Source organism: Triturus cristatus, chromosome 3_1 (assembly GCF_964204655.1).
Source record: "Triturus cristatus chromosome 3_1, aTriCri1.1, whole genome shotgun sequence".
NCBI classification, from domain to species: Eukaryota; Metazoa; Chordata; class Amphibia; order Caudata; family Salamandridae; genus Triturus; species Triturus cristatus.
Genome location: NC_140583.1, coordinates 279254835 through 279267824, shown reverse-complemented (window position 1 = coordinate 279267824; position 12990 = coordinate 279254835). Strand labels below are relative to the sequence as shown.

The following is a 12990-nucleotide window of genomic DNA, read 5'->3' as shown; positions in this document are numbered from 1 at the left end:
TAAGAACCAACCATAATTCCTTATTCTGCTTGACCTACCAGCTACATAGCATGCAGAACAAAATGAAATGATATTTACCGTCTTTAGTACTGGACAGAGATCACAGTGACATCTCTACAAGGGATCAAATGCTTCCTATCAGGCCATGATCAATAAGTTAAAAATCCACCAAGACGAAGACCCACAAGGCTCTTTCCTAGCACTGCTATAGTTCTCTTTTTAAAAATATAACCTGGCAGAGGTTATCAAACACAGGCACTTATAAGCTCCGAAAATAGCTCACAGTTGCACATCAAGATCAGAAAAAACATCTTCTGTAAGAAGGACTATCTGTTCCTGTACGTATGAAAATCATAAAAACACAAATCTATCATAAATATTCAGGAAGATGGCTTCTGGGACCAAGCATTCACTGCAGGACTCATGTGTGGCATTGTGGGCACATTTTCAAAGCCTGGACTGTGAACTCAGCCTTCCATTTTCCTGAGGCCGATAAAATGAGTATTGATTGATTTACAGTAAGAATTTGTTCCTTAGCACATACGTACCCACAGGAGGACATATGTTTCACAAACACTTGTTATTTGAAAACTTGTTAACATCCATCAGAGTTTGAAACTTACCCAATTACCAGTGGAGGTAGTTATGCCTCCTGAGTCTGGGTCAACTCAGATTTTCCCAGTTTCTACAAGGCTCACTAAACACCTACTTTAAGTTACGCATAATAACACTTACTATTTATTTACACTTACAATCATATCTGTCAATAAAAATCACTATGTTCCAGTCCAGGCTTTTTAGACAAGAATAATGTAGACTTTCTGACTTGTAATTTGACCCTTAAAGTCCCAAAATGCAAACTGCTCTGAGATTTCCTGAAGAAGCTGAATGGGATCTTTGTAGCATAGGACTAATTGGAAGCTATGTACAAACACAATGGCAGAAACAAAGGGAGGTCCTGGCATGTAGAAACACAGATTCAAACACACACTCACACATGGACACAGATATACAGAGATAAACCAAAAAAAGACGCAGACATGATTGCATTACAGCATGTTTAATAGGCATCAGCTCCTGGGTCTTAAAAGGGTCCTACCATTACTGAAGATGAACAATTGGACTGTGCTCTATAGAGTGTGAAAATATAATCAGGGGTATAGCTCAGGCAGAGAGACTTGGGAGGTGTGAATCTCAAATGTCCCAACTAAAAAAGCAGTGGGTCACAGGGTGGCTGTGTGGGGTGAACATGGTTTGGGCTGGTATGTTCCCATGAGGAGCAGGCGCTGTATTGATTTGAATTAGGGTGGCTTCTGGGGCGGATTTAGAGTTTGGCGGATAGACACTCCATTGCAATGGTGACAGAGTATCCTGTCCGCCACAATCAAGGTCCACTGCCCTGATTTTCAGTCGGGCGGGCTATAAGTTTTATGCTGATGAAGTAAAATGTATTGCACCAGGGTAAAAGCTTCCTCCAACGGTTCAAAAGACTAGGTGCTGTCGGAAGTAAGTCATTCCACCATATGTCTTACTTAGATGGCCCTGTCCGATGTTTCTTTTATTCACTGTCTGTCACCGCCTTGTATATCCTGGTGGCGAGGGACTGTAAAAATAGAAAAATTACCCCAACACCATGGAAGACATCATCCATGGTGTGGGGATAATTATTTGTTTTTACTTTTCTAAAAACACACTTCCCTTTGGGAGTTGGTTTTTGACTATTAGAAAAACTTCATAAATGTTTGATGTCAGCTGTCATGTTTGATGGAGGCATGTGTCAAATTTTTCATACATTGACAGGAACCGCTATGACATCGGTTTCTGACAATATATAGAGATGTCTGCCAGGCTGGTGGACATCTCTAAATTTGGCAAACAGATTAAAGTCCTCCACCACACTGTCTCGCTTTACTCAGTCTGCAAAATTCCAATTCCATCCCTCTACCTAGAGTAGCACTCTGGGTGAAGAACACCGCTTTGGAGTGGTACCCAACAGGTTCCGCATGGTTAGACTATTTGTATGCATTTGTCCCATCATCTTTTGAGTGTTTGAGGGCCAGTAGTGTGCCTAGAAACCGGAGATCGTTGTCGTTTTCCAAGTCTACTTCTGCCAATGTTGGTGAATTCTAAAAAGTAGCAAACTTTGTTTCCTTGAAGGAGTCCTGCTATGGGTGCAGATCTGCTCCTTTTTGGTAAACCAGTCACTAAACATATTTAAGTTCCTGATTGCAAAAAATGAACAAGTTAAAACCTCTTAGTGAAATAGGATTGACAAGAAAAACCAATACAAATATAGGGGACTTGACTCCGGGCCGCAGACCAAACTACCAAGCCAAGAATGTATTTATGTAGGGGTTTCACACCCAAACAACCCCTCTGTAGCCATGCACCTGACAACTCTAGGGTCGGGTGGCTTACAGGGCTAACAGGCAGGGTCAGAGGGGCTGGTCTGATAGGCCAGTGTGTGGGCCAGTTTTTAGCTGTTTTATGGTCAGATGACATATTAACCGAACCTTGGACCTCTCGTGATAATCACGGACAATTACAATATTTCAAAACAAGACTCAAATGATCATAGAAAACGTGTTTAATTGTATTATTTAAAAAATAATTAGTACACAATTATCTGTGATAAGTGACATTTAAGCAGAGACATCATTAAAAATATATATATATATATATATAAACAATCTCATAAAAGTATATGCAACATTAATGAACCAAAACACATATGAACTTTTGACGAATTGTGGAACTGGATCTGTATTCTGAAAATGTGTTTGGTTATGCATAATGTTTCACTAATTGGTGATGACACTGGACACATCTAACGTTTTTTGGTTCATTAATGTTGTATAAAAGTTTATGAGATGGTTTATAAAATTGCTTGTATGACGTCTCCGGTTACGTGTCAAATAGAAAATAATTGTGTAGTAATTCGTTTTTAAATACGACTATAAAACAATGTTTATGATCAGTTGAGTTGTGCTTAATCTATTTTGAATTATTGTTATTGTCACTAGTGATTATCACTAGAGGCCCATTGCTTGGTTTACAGTCACTTGGATCCGTTTTTACTCTTAAGTTCCCTGACACTAACACAAAGGCAGTCTTCCAAACCTTGAAAACACCTACACAGCTTTTCTTTATTTTTTAAAAACAGCCCTGATTTGCAATTGTTGCCCGTTTTCTTGCTATGAGATTCGCTAATGGAGACCATTTTTATTTTGATGCCCAGTTCTATTTTCCGTCCCAGTCCGAGGCTGAACAAGACAGGCCCCGGTACAAATAAACAGCTGCAAATCTTGCAAGCCACTTATTACTGACCCGGAACAAACGTTATACCCCTCTCCTGCCAGGCTCTGCTGATCACAGGACTCGGCCCGCATATCTCATTTCCTCTCCGAATCATGAGAGACATTCTTGGCTGGGAAACAGTGCCACATTGTTCTGGTTAGGGACCGCTCACTGAACTTGGCCCTTGGTGGCATTCATTTCAAACAGACGAAGCTCACCTGCATACGCCACAGACCTCTTCTCTACAGCTCTATTGAAACCTCAGAGCTCTTCTCAGGAACAAAATATATTTCTCTTTGCTCTTCAAATTACTGTTCAACATTGGAATGACAGAAAATGTCCATGCTCCCACTACTGAGAGAATGGCCTCGCCTCCTTGCTGGTGACTAGAATCTTTAGTCTACTTGACCAACGTGTGCCTGGCCTCTGTCAGAAGGGACCAGTTCATAGTAGGGGTGGGCAGATTTTAAAATGTGCCTGTCTAACCAAGTCCAGTGAGAAATACATTCCCTTCGAGAAGCTGGACGTTGCTTTTAACTTTGCCCAAGATGAAGTTTTGGGAAACAACCTTTACAACGCAGTCATTACATCGTAACATCCTTTACATCGCATGTCATTACAATGCAGCCATTACATTGCATGTCACTACACCGCATGTCATTACAACGCATGTCACTACAACGCAGGCATTACATCGCAAGTCATTACAATGCATACCATTAAAACGCATAGTACCCTTACACTATCCCACACTTACCCTACTGTTGCACTCACTGGAGTTAGAATAGTAATTTGTATCCCTACACTGTCCAACACTTACCCTACTGTTGCACTGACTGGAGTTAGAATAGTATTTTTTACCCCTACACTTTCCAACACATACCCTACTGTTGCACTCACTGGAGTTAGGATGGTAATTATTACCCCTATACTATACAACACTTACCTTAAATGCGACGTAATGGTATGCATTGTAATGGTATGCGTTGTAAAGGTATAAGCGATGTAATGGAATGCGCTGTAAAGGTAGTTTCTGAAAATGCGATGTAATGGCATGCGATGTAAAAGAATGCGTTGAAAAGGATGTTGCGATGTAAACACTGCATTGTAAAGGCATGCGTTGTACATGTATGCGTTGTAAATGTATGCATTGTAACGTCATCGTTTTGCATCACTCCTGCCATCTCCTGAAGCCAGCTGCAGGAAATGGTTTCGCCTGTTGACTCCTACCCTTGAGTGACAAGGCTACTACCCTGAGTGACAATGGGAAAACAGAATTGTTGCCACTCCACAAACAGCACGGTTACCTTTCCCGGCTGCCTGAAATCAGCCTGGGAAGAGGGAATTACGTGTTTTTTTTAAGAACAGGGTAAGCCCGAGGCTGGGGAGAGCCAAGTATCCCTTTTTAGCTGTTTTTATCTTTTTAAACCTATTCAGTTTTTCAGTTCGTGAAGCTTATAACGGCTATATTTTTTAATGCCCTAAAAAGCAAAGTACTAACTTTTGCAGCTTAAGGCAGACATGCTTTTGAGGAAATATTTCCCGATGCCCACTCAATCATCAGTCTCTGTGGTCAGTGGTCCTCCATTAGACGACGGACGTGCTCAGCACCCTTGAACAGCCCATCCATCCTCTCTAACTAAAGGGTTAAAATACCAAGGGAACAGAGCATCCCCTTCCAAATGCAACATCCTGGTTAGATGGACGTTCACAGGTACGAATGGACAGATGTTGAGTGCATGCGGACATGTTTCTTTATTCAACTGTAAAATGTATGCTTTACATGGTTGTCAGATATTATTTGTACGAAATTGAGCTACTGGTTGTGGGCGGGAGTACAAAACCATACTCAAGCAGCAACCACAATCCTTGTCAGGGTGAGGCACATGAAAACCTCAAATTAACCTGTCCTCACCCCTCTGATAGCTTGCCACAGATCAATCAGGCTTAACTTAGAGGCAATGTGTACAGCAGCTGCCTCTCCATTAGGGCTGAAGAGCGCCGCCCGCAACCACCCAAAAATAAAACTATAATAAAAACGGGTTTCTAAGCCCTTTTATTATAGTTTATATTTTAATCCCCCTGGACCTGCCCCCAGGACTCTGATGAGTCTTGGGGGCGGGTCCAGGGGGATGACACTGTGGTGGGGGAGTGGTAGTGCACTCCCTTGTCCCTTCACTGTGCATGAGGTGCTTGGCTGGCCGTTTCAGGACGGCCAGACACCTCATGCGCAGTGAAGCTTTCTCCAGCCCCAGCAGCGTTGCTGGGGCTGCAGAAGCAGGCGCAGGCTCCCAGTCTGCCTGGGAGCACAAAGTCATAGTGCTCAGGCCAATCATGATGCTGCTTTCTTGCAGTCTCATGATTGTCTGCAGTGCAGTCTGGGAGTCTATCCCAGAAACAAGAAGAGCATGATGGAGCGGACGGCGGAGGCGGCGGCAATCGGGTAAGTTTAAAACAAATTATAATTCTGTCCTCGAAACTCCCCCAACCCCCCAGCTCCCTCCTCACGCCTGCGACTGAATGTGTAAAGTATGTATACAGCACTTCAACAGTAATAAAGCGAGAGCTTAACACAAGAAAAACCCACTGCACTTTAGAAAAATAGAATACATTTTAATTAATAAATCAATAGTGAAACAAAAAAAATCCAATCAGTAGAAACGCATATTTGCAATTTGAAAGATTTATGTGAAAATAGTACCAAAAAGCATAAATCACCTACTGTGGTTATCTGGTCGTGCCTGACCAGGACAAAGTCACAAGTTTAGGCTGACCGCGATGGAGCGCAGGCTAGCTACAGGGACACACTTAGGTCTGCTGATCACTGTATCTTAAATCCTGGCGCATGGTCTTTGCATCGTTGCTTTGCATGACTTCTCATCGTTTGGCGTTGGTTCTGATGAAACTGTGCGGTGAAGCTCTGCTTTAGTTTGCATTGGTTTCGAAGAGCTGTGTGGTGTAGCTTGGTAGGACTTTGCGTCACTTCTGATGGAGCCAGCAGCAGTGCGGTGAGGCTTTCCATTACTTCGCATAAGTTCTGATGGGGACCCCAGCTGGGCTAGCAGTAGCAACTTCAGGCCCACTTCTAAGTGTCCATATCTGGGTTGGCACCACTGGGCACGGTAGGACTCACTGATGGCAGAGTCCAGGTGCTGAGTTCAAGGTTGTTGGAGCCTTCTGGTCAGGAGGCCAATCAACTAGCCCTTTGAGTCACTCTGGGGCCTGGTTTCAACAATGCAGGTCAAGTCTCTCTCAACCAGGCAAGAGGGCAGCAGGTTAGCACAGCAGCAGTCCTTCAGAGCAGCAGTCCAGCAGAGTGGCAGTCCTTTCAACAGCACAGCAGTTCTTCCTTCTGGCAGAGTATCCACAGGTCCAGAAGTGTACTTCTGGACCTGTGGATACTCTGCAGAAGGAAGAACTGGTTGGTTTCTGGGGTCCAATATTTATATATGGTTCCCAGTTTGAAGTGGAGGACACTTCTTGAGGTTTCCACCCCCTGAAATGTCAGGCACACCCACCTCCGAGTTCTAGCCCCAGGAGTTGCAATAGACTAGTGACAATTGATTTTTGAGAGTACCCAGGCAGTGTCTTTATGGTGTGCAAGTATGGGAGGTGACTGTTCCTCCCCCTCGTTGACTCAGAGTGGCCGTTCTTGCCAACACCTATCCTCCCTTTGTCTCACTGTCTGGGTGCAATACATAAAGACCAACTGCCAGCTACATTTAGTCATGTGACTCAGGAAACAGGCTGCAGGCACCAAATGGGTAGGACAGAAAATGTCAACTTTCTAAAAGTGCCATTTTCAGAATTGTGACTTAAAATTAGACTATACCACTTAATAGTGTTTTAAATTACAATTTTTTAGACATCAAACTTGACATTTCTACCTGCTCTAATTGAAAGTTATCACTTATTAAATGTAATGAGAGTTTTTTTGCACTACTAGGACATGTAAAAGTTAAAAGGACATGTCAAATTTTGTAAATACAGTGCACCCTGTCCTATGGGCTTTTTAGGGCCAACCCTAGGGTTGACATATCTATTACAATGTAAAGTGTAGGCCTGGCAAAAGGCCATTTTGCAGGTTTAAACTGCACACACAGCCTGCAATGGCAGACCTGAGACATATTTAAAAGGCTACTTAAGTGGGTGGTACAATAGGCCCTGCAGACCTAGTAGTAGCATTTAATTTACAGGCCCTGTGTACATTTAGTACCACTTTACTAGAGTCTTACAAGTAAATTCAATTTGGCAATTGGGTGTTAGCCAATGTTTAACAGAGAAATAACAAGCACATTAGCACCAGTCAACCGTGGTAATGTGTGCACAGTCCTAAAAGCCAAATAAAAAGTGTTCAGAAAACATGAGAGTTAAGGCAAAATGTTTTGGGTATGAACCTGCAGAGAGGGCCAAGTCCAACAGGCCCTTTCACCAGTAGGATTTGCTCATGAATAACACATCTGCATGTGCCAACAATTCAAGGATTAGTGTGTACTAGGGATCAAATGTAGAAGCACATTTCATATGACAGTTGCCTGTCAAGGAGCTGAATGAGCTACCCAAGCATTGGGACTGAGGAGAGGAAACAGAAGGGATTGTGTAAAAATAAGAAATCAAATTCTATACAAAATTAAATTTTGCAGGTTGTGGTCAGAGGCTCTTCTATTCAGGATGAAGGGATACACATCAAGTATCTGGCAATATGTCACAATGCCACATAACCACCATACCACTACAGCCCTCAGGTAAATACTGTCCAATAAACTACCTTGATCACATGATGGGTCACACCAGTAAAGCACCTTACCAAGCTCTGACCCCCTCTCTCCACACTCACACAAATGAAGCACTAGATAATGTCCACACATCCACAACTTCTATTAATGCCAACTTGGGTTCATAGGAAGTTCACGTGGTTCTAGCTCTTCATCAGGTATCTTTGATGGGACTACCTGGAACACATATTCTAACAAAGCTCACACTCCAAGTCCAGAGGACACCACACGTGCCTTCCATTGATGACCATAACTTACCTTGTACATGCTTGAATTAATCTGAAGTTTGCAACATCAAGTCATCCTGTGGAATACACACCATGGTGGTAATCCACAATACAACAAGACCAATACATTATTAGGCTACCAACCTGTGGACTACCTGGAAAGTAATCCAGCATCAGCTTAGTTCTAATAAAAGGCCACTGACTTCAGAGGATAAGGTTAACTGATATCACCACAGCACCATTGGCTCAAGTAATTGCTCAACATTGCACTATACAAAAATGTGCAGGATAACGAAGTTGATCTGGTTGTACCCTGACACAGGACAAGAGACTTGCAGCCAAAATATAGGTCTTGTTTGAGCGACTGCCGACTGTTTATTGCTTCAGGTGTCTGTCAGACAAAGAATGAAAAGAAGACTGCAGTCCAAATGGTATATGAGGTTGACTTAATGCATGTGGTGTACATGAAGAGTGAGTACTCTTTTAAAATAGCCGAGACTGAGTAAGAGCAATGTTTGTGAGACCCATGCCTTTATTCAATGTAACTAGTAGGTTTTATTGTCCTCTGAAAGTAGATGAGTGTTTCAGTAATTATGCTTCATTGTAACCACCATAACAAATGAGAATAAAAAAGAAGCCAATGTATTATTTATGCTGTGCTTCCATGCTTGTAGAGTTTTATACAATTTCATATGTATTTAGATGGAATTCCACACCCAGGACATATTCAAGTGGTGTTGAAGGGCAAGATGCAGCATCTCCATTACATACAGAATGGTTTCATACAGAAAATACAGTTTCCCTTAGACTTTAATGAAAGCGCATTTAGGTCAAATTAATGTATCTCAAAGGTTTTCTGCTGCCACCTCCTATATTTTATAATAATCTGCAGTGGGCATTTAATACATGTAAATATTATGTATACCCTAAACTGAATTGATAATGAATGACTGTGTATATATTTTAATAAGATTTGTATTTCCTTACTGAAATAAGTGGAGGCACTGAAACCCAACATACAATAAACCAATAGTAGTACCAAAAAGGTTTATTTCTGTCCATTTATTCACAGATGCAGTAATACAAGCATTTCTCAAGAGCCCAGGACTTCTAAATCACCAAGGGAATGCCAGAATCCTATTTAGCCTTGAGCTGTTGAGTGCCATACCTATGTTCCTACACAGTGTAAAGGACCAAGAAATGGGGAAATTTAAAAACACAGTAGCTCCTCAGAACAAGTGCATATTAATACAATCTACAATATGAATTAAACTGTAGCCATATTTGCCACAAGGTCTTGGGCAAGAGATATTTTATTAAATTTGAATTCCAACTATGAAGGTGAACGACACACTAAGTTAGGGTATAATTATTTTATGAATGTAACCACACCGATTCAGTCCTTGCTAAGGATTTGTCCCTTTCTCAGGATAAGGGAACACTTGTTCACAGGTCAATTCCCCCTTTCAAGGATCTCCAGCTATTTTCCTGCTAACAAACTCTTTTCTTTTAGATTTCGCCGATAGGTTCAGATTAATGGTTTACCTGCTGCTGTTCTTTTTCTTCTTTAGAAGGGTCTGTAGGTACTCCAGGCAATAGCTGCTCTCCGTAATCTGAGTATGGAATACAAAGAGGAGATGTAAGACCCATAGCCAAGGGTATTTGTGGTGTGTATAAATACTGACACAAACAAATAGGTGTACAGTCATACTATCCAAAATCACCTTGAGGGCCCTTGACCCAAGATCAGATTCAGACAGTGAGCGAAACCGGCACTGGACCAAAGATTCTTCAAACACACATGGTGCAAAAGTCTGGACCCTGCACGTAGCCGAAAAACCAAGAGGCACTTATTTGTGAGAGGGACCCTTGAAACACCGATGCTACCGGGCATTTATGAAAGACGAGAAGACCCGGGTACCACCCACTATACAAGACCAAACTCAGACGCTTAGACATAGATCCAAGGAGCAAAAAAATCACATGGATTCAGAAACTCACAAATCATGCAGATAACCATTGCCTAAACAAATTATACAGATAATCATTGACTAATCAAATCATGCAGATAATCATTGACTTACTATGAATGCCGATTCGAAGAAGAAATGAAACATGCATTGTGACAAAGCTCAATAAAATACTCATGGAGCAAATTATAATACATAAATATAATACAATCATGGATCGAGTGTGTCAGATATGTGTGAAAAAGTCATAGAGCACAGGAACACTCATAAAAGAGGATCTAACAAAGAGGTCCCTGCAACATAAATCTTATCAAAATAATGAAAGCTTTGCTGTGCCAGAAACCATTGAAACCTACATGGAATCAGAGACCCATGAAAAACACACCAATTTAGAGACCTATCTGAGTTGTGAAGGTTTAAATATCTACAAAAAAGACTTGATAGAAAAGCCACCTAATGTACTTGGTAGTAGAAACCGACAAATATAAATGAGTAACTTGGCCTATAAGACCATGGAATTATCGCAGTCCCGAAGGCATATGATATGTGCGTGATCAGATGCATTTGGTCTGAAGAGTAATATGTACTTTGCTGCCAAAAACATACCTCTAAAAAGAAAACAGATCATTTTTTATGGCATCTAAGAAATGTACATTATTCCAGAATTTCATATCACAAAGTATGATGAAAATTCTTTAATTTGCGAGCTATGCAACTTTGCATAATTTTTGCACACAGAAGACACATTTGAAAATGTCTAGCCGAGTGACATTTTCTGCTCAAACCAGTCTCCTGCTGGTATCTTGTGATAGTTTTTTCCTCACATGTCAAAAGTAATTCAAGATCGCAGCAAACTGCATTTAACTATAAAAGCATCAATTTCAAACGTTTTGTGGGATTTTAAAAAAATAGGGTTTTGGCACACCCGTAGTTTTCAATAAGGGTGATCAAATCTGCAATTTAATATTCAAATTTTGCTCTTATAATCTTTGATGTAATCCAAAGCTTTGAAGAATGGCAAAATTCCTTGTAAAAAAATTGCAGGAGTTTTCCCAAAACAATCTTTTTTGTGGGACAATTATGCTGCTTTAAAGTGTGCGTTTATAATTCCAAAATAGCTACCATTGTGTAATTTTTCACCTTTCATTGGAAGTCTGATTAGAAAACTGGGTGAATGCTTCACCTGCACCTCAAGTGCAACAATTTCTAGATATTTATCTTACTAGAGAAGGGTTGATCCTAGATTTCGGATAATAGCTAGTTCACTGAGTAAGTAGCCAGAGAAGCTAGCATACTTCACATGGATTAATAGCAGTCTGATGTCGTCTAGAATCTGAAAATATGCCCATGTTCTTAACACATTCTGTTATTACACTTGATTAATCCATATATGTGTAGTGCACCGATGAAAGTTGCATGGTTATTGGGTGTAGCACTGGAATGCAATGCCTGAAAAGGGATGCTGCCCGCTAATGATTGCATCCATATACCATGATATAGAGCATTTGGCATTAGTTTGTAGGTTCATGTCGTGACAACGCACCTGGGGACCAGACCTATTGCTTACAGTATACATACAGTAGGCTTTGGGTCCACCCTTTTCAACGACTGCTTTCTTCGACTACCCTCTTTCAACCATTGGCTTGAGATGTTGTCAATCGGGTCTTGATTCAGCCCAGCGGATTATTCATCTCTTACCTAATGTAATAACATCTTGAGCTTTTAAAACCACATTCTCATGAAGTAATGTGGGTTACATAAGTCCAACTACATACATCCCAATTGTGCTCAGAACCCTATTTAAAGTATTGTTATTAATTTTCCAACATTCAGAAATAGAAACACAATACTACAATGATTAGGTTTTATAATGTCATGGGGGAGCCATCGTATTAGCCGCATTAACCAAGACACGTTTAGAATCAGACATACTTTTAGTCACCTCGGACAGCTACTTTGCAACTATTACAGAATGGCACAATCTCAGGATATTCCCATTTTTTCCTTACTAGTATATTTATTTGTCCTTTTCTTGAAAGAGCAGGTCTTCTAGCTATCTAATCTATAGTTTACACCAATGCACAATCACATATATACTATGTATAACCTTTATTTTGGCTTAGCAGGTACAAATCCATAAGGCTGACAATCGGCTAGATTCAATTTTCGCAATTTATGACCGGGTAAGTCTTGACTCTGTTTAGAATTACCACTTGCAGCGCAGGCCTTGATGCCGCCACAGTACATCCGAAGAACCACCACAGCATCACCGAACTTCATGATGCCTGACTTCGACTCCACCGCATCACCTGTGACCCGTGGTGTGACCTCGACACCGCAAAGTCGACGCCTCATGGCTGGACCCTGGACACTTCATCAATCCCGCATCGCCAGCTGAACCAAAGAATTGCCACCAATGCCACATCACCTCGCCGCCAATTCCACACCACCTCCCCTATGCCTTGCAACACCCTCGGCATCAGCGACTCAACAACTCTGCACCTCTTCAAGGAACCAACTCCTCACTCGCTTCAGTGACGCCTCATCTCAATTGTGCAATGCACCGTCCCGAGCAGTGACATGCCTACGACATGCACCAAGAGTAAGGAACCAAGGCTGCACTGGCGTCAGCAACATTTCACCTCCCAGGTGCCTCGCAATGTCTTTGTTTAGTCTTCCTTTCCAAGATAATGTAACTGGGATCTTTTTGACTTTTGACTT

The 12990-nt window shown here is 41.5% G+C and overlaps 1 protein-coding gene across 6 annotated transcripts in view; it reads right to left on the bottom strand.

The window, feature by feature from the left end:
• The window catches only part of STRA6 (signaling receptor and transporter of retinol STRA6), a 311887-nt gene that overhangs the window by 153869 nt on the left and 145028 nt on the right, over positions 1 to 12990 (bottom strand). For all 6 annotated transcript variants that reach the window (XM_085643894.1, XM_085643895.1, XM_085643890.1 and 3 more), the window contains one exon: positions 9845 to 9912. In XM_085643894.1, the coding sequence (XP_085500020.1) occupies positions 9845 to 9912 (68 nt within the window). The remainder of the gene's footprint in view (positions 1 to 9844; positions 9913 to 12990) is intronic.